General features: G+C 28.4%; 1 protein-coding gene across 2 annotated transcripts; it reads left to right on the forward strand.

Annotated features, from left to right (window-relative positions):
- The first annotated feature begins 3,061 nt into the window (after positions 1-3,061).
- On the forward strand, positions 3,062-8,500 carry LOC109190956 (nuclear pore complex protein NUP96). Of its 2 annotated transcripts, none has more exons than XM_019341627.1 (6): positions 3,062-3,205; positions 3,429-6,000; positions 6,275-6,398; positions 6,617-6,765; positions 6,924-7,021; positions 8,060-8,500. In XM_019341627.1, exons 2-6 carry the CDS (start codon positions 3,439-3,441, stop codon positions 8,250-8,252), a joined length of 3,126 nt encoding a protein of 1,041 aa, XP_019197172.1. In that variant the 5' UTR covers positions 3,062-3,205; positions 3,429-3,438; the 3' UTR covers positions 8,253-8,500. The 2 variants fall into 2 exon arrangements, with proteins under 2 accessions (XP_019197172.1, XP_019197130.1); XM_019341585.1 differs by lacking the exon at positions 3,062-3,205 and adding an exon at positions 3,321-3,341.
- The last annotated feature ends 6,845 nt before the right edge of the window (positions 8,501-15,345 follow it).

Consider the following 15,345-nt stretch of genomic DNA (forward strand, 5'->3'; position numbering starts at 1 on the left):
CTCCACCAAAACAATAGCCATCCACTTATTTTGCAATAATCCTCCACCACATCAATTATGCTAACTTCATAGTGACAAACCTCCACCACATAAATTATGCTAATCTTCATAGTGATAAATCACCACCACACGAATGATACTGATTCCATACTTTTTATACTGCCTCATTGGCTATGCCAACGTACACTTTTTTTTTTTATGTACACACTTTTTTTAGAACTCACATGATAAAAATTTCATATCATTGTTTGTCACATCATGATGTAAAAGTAAGGGAGTAGAATTTGAAAGTACATGTAGTAGAACTCAAATTAAAATAAGAAATTGGTTTTAGAATATTTAGATTGAAACTATATTAGAATTAAAATGATACTTTAGTATTGTTAAAATGAAACTAGTGTGTGTGAAAAATGAAACTAACAAATCGAGCTCATTCAACAATCTATTGTCAAATGAAACTGTAGTATAATTAAAATTGTACTTTAATGTTGTTAAAATGAAACTAGTGTATGTGGAAAATTAAACTAAAATTAAGAACTATACAATAACATATATTGTCAAATGAACGTGAAGTGTAATTAAAACAATACTTGCATTATTATAATTAAACTAGTGTGTGTGGAATATGAAACAACAAAATAAAGTTCATAAAATAATGTATATTGTCAAATGAAACTGTAGTATAATTAAAATAATACTTTAATCTTGTTATAATGAAACTAGTGAGTGTGAAAAATAAAATTGAAAAACAGAACAATATTTTCAAATGAAACTAAAGTATTTTTTTTTTTTGAATGCAATGAAACTAAAGTATAATTAGAATGATACTTACTTTATTGACCACTTTACTACATGGACCATGATCCACGGTAAAATTTGCCCTATGTCTATCTACATCTACAATCTACAATACATACATATACAATACATACAATACAATATATATATATATATATATATATATATATATATATATAAAATAAATAAAATTCTAATAAGAGCCAATAATGTTAGGCCCTTAACTGGAACAAAAAATGTCGGTACAATTGTTTCTTAAAATGAATGATTCATATTATTTTGATTTTAGTATTTTTTTTAATGATTTTCCTTATTTACCCTCTATTATATTATTTTCTTCCCTTAAATAACCTAAATTCCGTTAGTATAAATTTTAGTAACGGAATATTCCGTTAACTATTTATTATTTTTAACTTACTCATTAATTTATATAAGAAAGGTCTTAGGTTCGAACCCCATCACAATTAGAGTTGGAATAATTGGTAAACAATAATACAAATATGTTAAAATGTATTAAAAAAATATATAATATAAAATTTAACATAAACTTTGGTCAAATAATTAGTCCGACTAAATACATAACATTCAAAGTTAAGCATCAAAGATTATAAATCAAGAACTTTAAAAATCATTTAAAAGAGGTTAAGTTTTTTTTTTTTTTTTTTTTTTGTTTAATTATTCATTTTTTGATTATTTAGATCAGAACCAAACTTAATATTTCAATTATATTTTTGCATTATTGGTATGATTTAGGTCGTTATGGTATTAATATTTTTTTTATGTATTTTTATAAGGGTACAATTGTACAAATATTATACTATTATTTTTTTATCAGACAAAATTATTCTTACATCATTGTCAGACATGCACGACCTAAGTACAAAGTTATTGATCATAAATACAATTACACATGAACTCGGTAGGACCATTTTTCAAAGAATTGACAATGTTGACATCCTACTGGCTCCAATTGAACAAGTCTACGCATCAGAATTAACTTCAAAAGAAATATGTAAGTTAATTTTTACCATATCATTATAACAATATTTATTGTAACTATATATTTTGAATTATTTATTATCATTCTCTATTGACAGTAATTGTAACAATTGTCATTGACAAACTCTCAAAACAAATTGTCTCAACAACGAATGTAAATTTAAAAAAAAAAATCAATGATATCATTATTGTTGATGAAAAGTATGTACGTCAATTTATTACTCTTATTAAATTAAATAAATTAGTAGCTACAACAAAAAATAATACATATGCATTTAATTAATTTCGAATTAGATGTCTATAATGCCTTTATTTAAAAAATTATTCATTATAAAATTTTTAAAAGAGATATAATTTCATTCTTTATATTATCTTTATTTTCTATAATTCAAAGATTATTACCTTCAAATTTATTAATTTATTATATTACTATATTGTCCATTGTCTTCTTTTTACATTATCTTGTAATTAAATATCAAAGTTATAATACAAAATATGTTATATATATTTATTTACTAAGTATTTTATACAAATACAATAAATATTAATATTTTGTTTCATACTTTCACATGATAACCTACGACACACATTTCACAATGCATGAAACATGTAGGGGAAAAACTACAACTACCAAATATCAATAAGTACTTGTAAGATAAATAGTTAATAATACAACTAAGATCACATCATATACACAACAACGCAAATCTAAAGCTTACTACACCATAATCTCATTGCACGATGAATCCATCTATGCTATACCACCAGTAACCCAATTGCACATGTCACACTACCAATAAAAAAAATAATAAAAAAATAAAAAAGAGAACATGTACTGGAGATGAAGACAATGATAATGCTACCCAAAAGATAATTAAGAAGAATTAGAGAAATTTAAACCAAAAGTAGTATTTATTTAGACTATCATTTTTAGACTAAGTATTTAGACTAGCGTTATTACAAAGTTGTAAATATTTATTTTAGAGACAATATAATCAATCTCTCATATATTATATTACATTTATATACTTTAAATTATCGATTTAAATAAATAAATTCAACATTTAATTTATTTAACTATGCATGAATATCTTCGATATAATATTACATTGATATAATTTAAAATACTTATTTAAAAATAATCATTCGGCACTATTCCATTTGCGCACTTAAAATTAGTATAAAAATAAAAGTTGAAAATAAAAAATAGGAGTATACATGCCATTTTCCCCTCACAAAAAAAATCGATTAAGCCGCCCAATGGCCCAAAATAAGAAAACCATCTCCCGCCCGCCCGGAGGCTGGAGGCACACTAAAACCTCCATTCTCTTATTGCTGCCTCTACTGTTGAAGTGGGGAAACTGCTGAGCTTCAAACTTAGAGATTCTAATCTCTCAATTCATAATAGGTCCGTTTCTTCGCCATTTACTACATTCATTTTGCTTCGTTAATTTTTCTCAGGTTTTTTTTTTTTTTTTTTTTTTTGGGTCGAGATCTCGATTAGGGTTTTAGGTCACTCTAAATTGGCAAGTCAATTTCACCATGTATTTTCACCACCTGTACAATGACTGTATATGTATGTATTTGTTCTTGTTGTTTGGTGTTAATTCTCTTCATGTATTTGGTTTCAGGGGTTCGAGAATGAAAGTTGATCCGGGGTCCGCTGACTTACTTCATTTATCCCGATTTCAATGCAAAAGAAGAAAGGTTTCTCTTCATGGAGCAGTTTCGGGCCAGGTTTGCCCCGAGACTGAAGCTTCTTTGCCTACTCTACATTCTGCTGATTATTTTACGATACCTTGCTTGAGCGAATTGGCTGTTAGGGAGTTTACTAGTCCCGGTTATTGCAGTAGAGTTGTAGATTTTACTGTTGGAAGGGTTGGTTATGGATGTATTAGATTTATTGGGGAGACTGACATAAGAGGGCTGGATTTGGATCACATTGTTAAGTTTAGGCGGCACGAAGTGGTTGTTTATGAGGATGAAAGTTCCAAGCCTGCAGTTGGTATGGGACTTAACAAGCCTGCTGAAGTAACTCTGTTACTGAAACTAAGGTCCTTAATACAAAATATTGAAGATTCATCAAGAAAAATCCTAGAGAATTTGCAACTAAAAACAAAGAGGCAAGGAGCACAGTTCATTTCATTTGACAGCTCAACTGGTGAATGGAAATTCCTGGTTCAACATTTTAGCAGATTTGGTTTGAGTGACGATGAAGAAGAAGATATTGCTATGGATGATGTGTCTCCAGAATGTCAAGATCCTTTGGATATGAATGGACGTGAACTTTCCGATATCAATGAAGAAACCTCCTTGGTTGACCCAACACTCCTCTCCCATTCTCTTCCAGCTCATCTGGGGCTTGATCCCGTGAAGATGAAAGAAATGCGAATGTTGATGTTTCCATCTGAGGAAGAGAATTTAGATGATTATAGTGGTATGCCTTCACATTGTAGACCACGCTTCAATAAAGAATCCTCAAGATCACCATTGCAGTTGCAGCATGTTTCACATGCAACAGTCCAGAAAAGTAGCCCCCCATTGATTCGCAAGACACCTTTAGCTCTTATTGAATACAATGTTGGTAGTTTTGGCTCAGGCACTCCTGGTTCTATTTTGATGGCACAACAAAACAAGGGGGTGCTCTTAAAGAAAACAAATGCTGAAGGATTTAGGCTGGATGCCAAGCAGCAAACTCCTGTAACTGGTAGTCTTTCTCACAATGTGGTTGATGCTGCACTGTTTATGGGTAGATCATTTCGAGTAGGATGGGGGCCTAATGGCATCCTTGTTCATTCTGGTGCACCAGTTGGAGCTAGTGAATCTATAATATCTTCTGTAATCAACTTCGAAAAAGTTGCAATTGACCAAGTGGCAAGAGATGAAAATAACAAAGTCAGGGATGAACTTATAGATTTTTGTTTTGCTTCCCCTCTGAATCTCCACAAGGAAATAAATCATGAAACAAAAGAGGTTGAGGTGGGGCAGTGCAGCTTAAAGCTTCAAAGGCTTGTATGTGATCGTTTGATCCTTTCAGATGTTTGCCGGAGCTATATTGAAATTGTTGAGAAGCAACTGGAGGTTCCTGGATTGTCATCCTCTTCTCGTATTGTATTGATGCACCAAGCAATGGTCTGGGAACTAATTAAAGTTCTCTTTTCTTCTAGGCAAGTGAGCGGGAAACCAAAATCTCTGGAAGGTGATAGTGAGGAAGATATGATATTTGAAGGGAAAGAAAGCGCATCAGATATAGACACAGAGGCACTCCCACTGATTAGAAGAGCAGAATTCAGTTATTGGTTGCAGGAGAGTGTTTGTCACCGGGTTCAGGAGGAAGTGAGCTCCTTGAATGAGTCAAGTGAGCTACAACACATATTCTTGCTGCTGACAGGCCGACAGCTAGATGCTGCCGTGGAGCTTGCTGCTTCTAGAGGAGATGTTAGATTGGCATGTCTTCTGAGCCAAGCTGGTGGCTTTACAGACAACCGCTCTGATATTGCTAGACAGCTTGAGCTTTGGAGCAGAAATGGATTGGACTTTAATTTTATCGAAGCAGAAAGAGTTAGACTTCTTCAGTTGCTTGCTGGCAACATCCATTTGGCATTACATGATGTAAATATAGACTGGAAAAGATTTTTGGGACTGTTGATGTGGTATCATCTTTCACCTGATACTTCATTGCCTATTGTTTTCCGCTCATATCAACAACTTCTCAATGACGGCAAAGCTCCATGTCCTGTGCCTATTTACATTGATGAAGGACCAGTAGAAGAGTCTCTGAACTGCCACAAAGAGGAAAAGTTTGACCTAGCTTATTATCTTATGCTACTTCATGCCAATCAAGAAATTGATTTTGGTGTTTTAAAGGCAATGTTTAGTGCCTTTGCATCAACAAATGATCCACTTGACTACCATATGATTTGGCATCAACGAGCAGTTCTAGAAGCAGTTGGTGCTTTCAGTTCTAATGATCTTCATGTTTTAGACATGGGACTTGTTTCCCAACTGCTTTGTCTTGGGCAATGTCATTTGGCCATCTATGTGGTGCTGCACATGCGATATCGTGAAGATTACCCATATTTACATGCCACCGTGATAAGGGAAATCCTTTTCCAATATTGCGAAACTTGGAGTTCTCAGGATTTGCAATGGCAGTTTATTGAGGGCTTGGGCATTCCTTCACCATGGTTACATGAGGCACTGGTAAGTAACTGTCCTTATATTGAACTTGTAATTTTTCACACTAATAACTCGTCATTTTATTCAATGGACCATGATTCTTGTTAATAGTTGCAGTAGTGTATCACTGCTCTCTCTTCTTGCATTAGAATATCTACTATTACTTTTCATGTTGAAATTTATTTAATCCAATTTTAAGCATGGACATTCCTTGAGATCCTCTGGTTACCAAGTATTTTGTATCCGATTTCATGATTTTAATCTGATTAAGATTGTGATTTTTCATTTCCAAATGCAGGCAATGTATTCCAATTATTATGGTGATTACTCAAAATCTCTAGAACACTTTATTGAGTGTGGAAACTGGCAGAAGGCACATACCACTTTCATGACTTATGTTGCTCATTCTCTCTTTTTATCAGGTAGATCTTGTTTATTATTTACTTGTGTGTTAAAAGAAATAGTTGCTTGACTATATTCCTGAGATTAATTTAATTAATGCTTTTATGCACTATCGACATGAGTGCTTATTCAACCCACTATTGTTATTGACTCGGTGACTCCATATATACTAATAAAGAGAAGCTGTAGATGCATATTGTTGTTAACCTCTCTTATGTTTGAATTTGGTTCCTTTTAGGGGAGCACTCTGAGATATGGAGACTCACGACCTCCATGGAGGACTTTAAAGCAGAGATTGAAGATTGGGACTTAGGAGCTGGAATATATTTATCATTCTATTTTCTAAGAAGTTCATTGCAGGAAGAGAATGATGCAATGAATGAACTGGTATGCATATAAAGTTGTGTTTAATGATTTTTATATGTGTTTCTGCTATATTATTATTATAAGCTTTTAGTCACCTTATTGCTTTCCATTGTTCCCCGTCCTTGTTATAGAAGTTACACCTGGCAATCAACTGACGAATGGCACATTTATAATGGCAGGATTCTCTGGAGAAGAAAAATGATGCATGTGCAGAGTTCATTAGTCACTTAAATGAGTCTCTGGCTGTTTGGAGTAGCAAACTACCCGTGGATGCAAGGTATGACACCAATTATATTTGCTGTGGGACTATGACTTGTATACTTGGAGCTTCTTTTCAACTTTTCATTGACACTTCACTAGTTCACTTCCATAGTCTAGCAACTTGTGTTTTTTGACTAGGTAAATATTTTATACAATGCACCCAAAATAGGTGCAAGTGTGCAACCGTAGTACAAAGACTGGTTCAGCTCCCCTAATTCTAACCTTACCCATCATCTATTTCCATAAAACTTAACAAGAAAGGGCACGCACATCAGAACATATACCTTTCCATGAATCAATGTATGAATGCCTATAATGCAGTGTTCCAATCCTGTTCCTATAGACCTCGTAGCTTCTTTTTATTCCTATAACCTTCTCTTTATAGCCAAAACCAGTTCACTTCTTGCTTTGTGCTTTGCTGTGTCGTCTGCTGCCATTCACTTGGTTAACAAAATTCTTTGATCCATGTTACCTGGTTCCCTTTGCACTTTCTGTATGTGGTTTTGAAATTTGTCTCAACTCTGAAGAGACAACAATATTAACACACAATGGATATGGGTAGAACATCTGATTAATAAAAGAAATATGCAAACGTAGTTTAACGTGGACCTAACCCACCAACTTAGAGTTGCTTTGCAATCAAACATCTGAATTCTTGTTCAATAAAAGAAATTCTAGGTTAGATAACTTAATTAGGCTTTTTTTTTCTTCTGCATAGGTCAATCAATCTTTTCACCGTAAACCCACACAAACCAAGTCAATAAAACTCTGAGCAATGAGCATAATGAAAATCTGAATCATTACTAGAAGCTTTTAATGATTAAGTTGGCATCACATCACCCTATTTTAGAACAAATATGAACCCTATCTCCATTCACAAATAAGATAATTATTTTTAGCCTGTCCACTAATTCATTCATTTTCTATTTATTTTGAACCATATTGTTATTTATTACCACTTGCTTGTTTCTTTGAATTTCAAAACCTAGAAAGCGATAACAACCCTTTGTAAGGATCAAGGAGGCTAAAACATTTCTGAATTTATGTACCACAGGGTTGTTTATTCAAAGATGGCGGAGGAAATATCGAATTTGCTTCTATCTGATAGCGGTGAAGGGTCAACAAGCGAGGTTCAATTAAGTTGTTATGATACGGTGTTTAGTGCACCCTTCCCTGAAGACCTTCGGACATATCATCTGCAGGATGCAGTGTCATGTTTTACATCTTACCTTTCAGAATTTGCTTAGTGCTTCGCTTTTTTTTTTTTTTTTTTTTTTTTTTTTTTTTTTTTGGCCTGTATACGTCCTTTTGGAAATTTAGAAATGCAAATTTAATCATGGGGACTGCTAGTTCTGCATATATACTTCTGTTCATTTCCATAGACGGTGTGCGTCCTAAGTCCTAACCCTATTCTACCTCATTTGACTTTCAATGAATCAAATGTCACATTTATTTCATGGTAAGGTTATATAGTACCGAGTATTATTTTATGATATACGAAAGTTCTCAAGGTTAGTGTTTTAGAAATGTTTTTTCTCACAAATTTATGAAAATTCTGTAAAATATTTCAAATTGGTTCGTTAATTTTAAAAATTTTAAATACACACGAAAAAAATGATAAACACATACAGTAATATTTATGTATATTTTAAACAAAAATGTTTATGATACATGCTACCATATAGTGTTATGATATTTCGGTTACCATTCCACATGGATAGTTATGTGTTTGAACTTTGGTGGTGGGAGTTTAGAACATAACATACTACAAGTTTCGTACTCCTAAAACACTAGAAGGGAAATTTGAGTTATAAATAAATATTTATCGAAGGAAATGCTGCCCTTGCTGTATTTAATGGGCACGTTTTAGTTTAAATTGCACATTCCTTTTAATTAATGCATGTGTACGATTGACCCACTTTTATAAACATAATGACTGCATGATACTTATTGATACCACCTTATAATTATATACAGAGTATATAGATATAATCCTATATATAATAAAACCATATGGTCTTGTGAAAATTAAATGGTGATTATCAACATTTAATTTTCACAAGATCATAATAATATTGTTAATTATAATAACAATAACAATAATAATAATAATTGCAATAATAATAATGATAATAATTTTCACGGACAGTTTCTAATATATATATATATATATATATATATATATATATATATATTTATTTATTTATTTATTATATATATTTATATTTCAATTTCTATTGGCAAATGATTGTGTGAATGATGATCCACATAATTGTATGAATCATGAATATCGAATACATTTTTAATATATTAAAAATATATTATTTTTATATTGAAAGTACCTTACATACATATATAATGTACCCTTAGTATATTTAAAATATACTTTTTATTGCATGCAACCCCAAAGTTCATAAGTTTGAAATTAATATATGACATAGCTAGGCGGCCTAATATTTAAGATTGTTGATGTGCATATTGAGGACTACGGAGACAAAGATGCGTTATTCGTGGATTCATCGGATACTATCCAACAACACTATCCAACTTAATTGACGTGAAGTAGGCTTAGTAACATTAAGATTATATTCTCGAATTATTAGTTCTCATCTTTTATTGATTACACACTTAATTCGATAGTATTTGAAAGAAAAAATCAATGTTCGAACTAAGATTGTGATTTTGGTCTTTAAAGGTCAATTGTATGTTGCTACATCTAGAGTTAGAAATCTCAAAGGTCTAAAAATTTTGATCCGTGGTGACTCTAAAATTGTAATTCAATTACTATTACAGTTTACTAAGTTCTTAAAAATTTGTAATATTAAATACTATGTACTAAATTTTTAATATAGTTTAAGATTTGTAGTAATCACTCACCTTAAGTATTATTTTAATTGTAAATATATTTATGTTCATAATTTTATCATAGTAATTCACACATATAATTATTAAATAACAAAAATTTTATATATGAATAAACCTCATATAGGGTATATTTTTATAACATATTTTCCGTGCATCGCATGGGACAAATACTAGTTCGTAATAAATCTAAATTTAAATTCTTTCATCTTTGATTTTTGTGGCACTATTTATTTAAATTTGAACTAGTCTTTTACTCTGCAATACACGAAAAAAATTATGTTATAATGAATTTAAATAAAAATTAGAAAAAATAGAAATATGTTAAAAATATATAATATAATAATGAATTATTTCTCAAAATAGTCCCTTGACTATCGCTCATTCTCAATTTTGCATTCCGACTTTCAATTGCACCCAATGTGGCCCCTTGACTTTTAAAAACTACCCCAAATTGGTCTTCCGATACCTTTTCCAACAACTATGCGTTAAGTTTGGGGGTATTTTGGTCATTTCGTTGTGTTTTGTGGTTTTTGCTCCCGCTTTGGCTTAATTGTCCGATTCTCCTTAACTTTTCCGTTAATGACAAAATAGTCCGGCGACCAGCTTGTTCTTTGGCTGTTGTTGTTCGTGGGTGCATTCCCCGAGAGGTCACAAATTGTAGACTGGATACCAAAATGACCCTGCATGAAAAAAATGATCTAAAGGAGGAAAAGCGTGTCGCAGGAGACCACGAGACCATCTTTATTATTTTACAAAGTTGGTCTCTGCCAGACCATCTTTATTTTAAAAACTAGTGTATTCCTATTTTTATGGTATATATATACGGTATATTATATTATTATGGTATATATAATATCAAGCAATATAAAATTAATTCAACGACTCATGTTTAATTACAATTCATATATATAATCATAAAATAAAATGTAATGATTGTAAAGAAGAAAATCTAACGACTCATGTTTAATTGTAAGAGTCAAATAGGCCACTGAACTGCACACGAGAATACAATTAGGCCACTGAACCTAAAAAACCTACAATTGGGTCCCTAAACTAACCAATTTCATTCAATTTGTCCATTTTTCAAGTTTCTCAAGTTACTAATAGGTTACCCCTCCACCTAGGATGTGTATGTGGCATTTTTTTAAAAATAATTTATTTTTAAATTAGTTTTTTAATATTTAATAAATAAAAACTAAAATAATTTATTTTTAAATTAGTTTTTTTAATGTTTAATAAATTAAAACTAAAATAATTTGTTTTTTTTTTTAAATAAAATATCGTACAGGGACTTAGATTTTATTTTCAAAAAAAAAAAATATTATTTTAGTTTTTATTTATTAAACATTAAAAAAACTAATTTAAAAATAAATTATTTTAATTTTTATTTATTAAACATTAAAAAAACTAATTTAAAAATATTTTTTTTAAATGCCACATATGCATCCTAGGTGGAGGGGTAACCTGTTAGCAACTTGAGAAAACTGAAAAATGGACAAATTGAATAAAATTGGTTAGTTTAGGGAGCCAATTGTAAATTTTTTAGGTTCAGTGGCTTAATTGCATTCTCGTGTGCAGTTCAGTGGCCTATTTGACCATTATTCCTTATACTATAAGGGGAAAATAGTACTTTTCCCCATGTGTTATATACTTATAGCACTTTTTCTCCATAAATCTATATATATATAAAAGTAAAATCCTCCTAACAAATTTCTCCCCCAAAACTTTTGTAGTAAAACTTATTTGGTAAGTAAATGTCAAATGGAAATTAAATTAAATAAATAATAATAATAATAATAATAATAATCTATATATATATAAAAGTAAAATCCTCCTACATCATTTTCCCGCCCAAACTTTTTTACTCAATTACTTAAATATTTTAATTATTGGTCAAATAATTAATAAATCTCATGATTTGGTAACCAAATAATATTGCATATTTATGGTATTGCCTATGTGAATACTATGTAATACCATAATTATGAAATATCACAATTAAGACAAGAGTATATTAGTTGAGCTTTGTTTCGATTCAATCTCTTCGTCTTTAGAGTGTGCATTTTCTGTAATAAGAGAGTAGTTTGTCTCTCCCTTCAAGAGGTTTTTCTTGCCATTAAAACTCTTTTTTTTTTTTTTGGGACAAAAAAATTATGAAGTACTGTAGCTTAGTTTGAATAGAGTATTATTTTGATTTTATTCTTTAGCTGACTTCCCTTGATTCAAATCACTTTTCTAATGTGAAATGATGTTATTGACTTACCATGTTTGCTTCGATATGCTAAGTCATTTAAAATATAATAAAATTTATAATTGTAATACTTCCATAATAATAATATTGAATAAATATTAACCATATGTTTAGAGTTAATAATATATTATATTAAAAGATTAATATATAATATAGTGATGGTTAATATGGATAAACCATATATAAGCATAATCTAATATAGAAAAATATTCATTATTAACCATATATAACTTAGGAATAAATAAACTTATTGAAACTTAATTATTTATAACTTCAACTTTAATCTAAATATATGACTTTAAATATATAGTTTTAATATCCAAAATTAATAAGATTTTTCTTAATGTGAATCTATATATTTTTAATAATTTCAATTTAATAATATTTTACCTTAATTATAAAAATTCTACCTAACAACTTTAGTATTACATGACATACAATAATTACCATAAATAATATTTAATAATTGACAATTTGTATTAGGCAATAAAAATTAATAGTTAATTATTATGTCAATTATAAAAAATTTTGTACTGTGAACAAATTATTTTTCATTATTTTGATTTAATAATATGTTTATTATATCTTATTTATAAAAATTAAAAGTAATACTTTTAGTACTATAAATGTGACTAATAATTAACTTAATTATTATGGCAGTTAATATATATTTAATTTTAAATATCTTCAAATATATGAATTATAGTAGCATGGAATCAATTAGTGGGACAATTATATTATTACAAGTTGCATTAATAATTGACTTTTTAAATTATATTCTATTTTTAATAATGAGTATTTTCCTAAAGTATATACATACACAAATTATGCTTATCAAATATAGAATTAGAAGTGTGTGTGTGTGTGTGTAATTAATGAAATTATTTTATAGAAATTTTCATATAATTATATATAAGAAAAACCCTCATATTTAATTTTTCCTGTCTAAACTTTTATAGTCAATTAATTAAATATTTTATTGGTCAAATAATTAATAAGGCTTATCTGGTAAGAAAATGTAAAATGGAAGTTAACTAAAATATATTAATTGGTAATATTATGTATGGTATTATTTTTTATAATATAATTAGTAATATTATTGTTTAAGTATAATAAAAATCCTAATTTTAATTCGTAATATAATAAAAATTATAATCGTGACCAGCCCTCTTAATTTATAATCTATACTATAATTAGAAATAAAATCCTATTTACCTGATTTTCAACATAAACAATAGTAAATAGTAAAGGTAACTTAACAAAAAAAACCGAAATTAAAAAGGAACATGAATATTTCACAATAATATTCTACATTATCAAATAAAAATGGAACAAAAATTAGGTAAATGGGAAAATAAAATGAATATTAATAATTGACTCAAAATTTAAAATTAAAAATAGAACGGAAATTAGGTTAATTGAAAAAAAAAATATTAATAATTGGCTGAAAAAATGATCCATAATTGACTAAAATAGAAAAGGAAATGGTCAGATTATTACTTTTTAATTTTTCACTATAATATTACACGCTAGAATAAATCAAATCACAATTATATCATAAATATTTCACAAATTTAAACAATGAAACAGAAATTAAAAATAGAACGAAAATATTTCAATAATAATATTCTACATCATCAAGTAAAGGTAAATTTAAAATGAAAACAAAATACTTCAATAAGAATATTGTACATCATCAATAGTAAAGACATATTTTAAACAATAATAAAGGTAAATTAAAAATAGAACAAAAATATTTCAATAATAATATTCTACATCATCAGTTAAAATGGAATAAAATTATGTAAAAATATATTTTCCATACAAATGAATTAGGATAGCAATTCATTCCTATAACTAAGTTGCTAAAGAATGAGCACGTTTGCCTAATTTATAAAAATACTAAACAATGATAAATAAAATCTTCAAAGTTACAGCACTGCATGCGTACATCTACACATAGCTATTAATTTGAGCAATTATTTGCTCAAATTCAAGCAATGATAACATCAAAACATATAAACGATCCAAATCATATTTTCAATTGCACTGTACAATATAATATTTGATATTATAATTTAAATAATTATATATCAATTTAAATATTCTTAGGGGGGGGGGGGGGGGGGGGGGGGGTGTATTCAATCATGATTTTTGTAGAGTTTTAAAGACTTTTAAAATTATAGATTTTAATAAACTTTGATTGACTTTCATAGAGTCGTTCAAAACTTTTTAAAACTTTATAAGACTCTATAGAAGTTAATATAAAAAATATTTATAGACTTTTATAAATTTTTTATTTTAAAAAGTCTACAAAGTCATTGAAATTCTAAATTGAATACATCCTTAAAAAACTTCCAATGATTTTGATTCTTATCATTTATAATTTTCTTACAAAACATTTATAATATATCATAAAATTCTTCTATTATATAGTTCTTCACCAACATCAACATTCTCAACATTATTATTTTTATCCATAGTATGTTGAGATTTCTATGCTAATTACTTATTCTTCAAAAAAAAAAATGCTAATTACTTATATATATATATATATATATATATATATATATATATATATATATATATATATATATATATATATATATAATTAATAAACATCAACAAAAAAAATCATTTCATTAGAAATTCATAAAAATATTAAACAATAAAATTTATAATAAAAGAATTGATCAAATAAAATATTTAAAAATATAATTACTTGCATAAAATAAAAAAATAAAAATCTAATATTAATAATATGTATATAAATTATACTTGGTATATTGCTAGGCATCACATAAAGTACTATTATTTGCAATAGCAATTTGAGACTGCGAACAACAACAAGGTGCTACTGTTTGCAACCCCAAATTGTTGTTGCGAACAGTAGTTCGCTATTCGTAGTAACCTGTTGTTAAAAAAATGAAAATATATATTACGAATATAAACATAAAAAGAATAAAAATCAAAATATATAAGTATTTATATGAATATTATGAAACATATACTAAAATTTGATGATGAAAAATTTGCTTTGTTCATGTATTTAGGGAGAATTAGAGAAAGTTAGGGATAAAAATAAAAATCAATATAAACAAGCAATAATGAAGTAAAAATAATATTATTTCAAATTTTTAGATGAAGATGGTAAAGTTTAGGAGAGAGAGAAAAATTAGTAGAGTTTAGATATGAGGAAAATATAGGATAATGAAGAAAAAAAA

Source organism: Ipomoea nil, unplaced genomic scaffold (assembly GCF_001879475.1).
Source record: "Ipomoea nil cultivar Tokyo-kokei standard unplaced genomic scaffold, Asagao_1.1 scaffold0114, whole genome shotgun sequence".
Taxonomy (NCBI): domain Eukaryota; kingdom Viridiplantae; phylum Streptophyta; class Magnoliopsida; order Solanales; family Convolvulaceae; genus Ipomoea; species Ipomoea nil.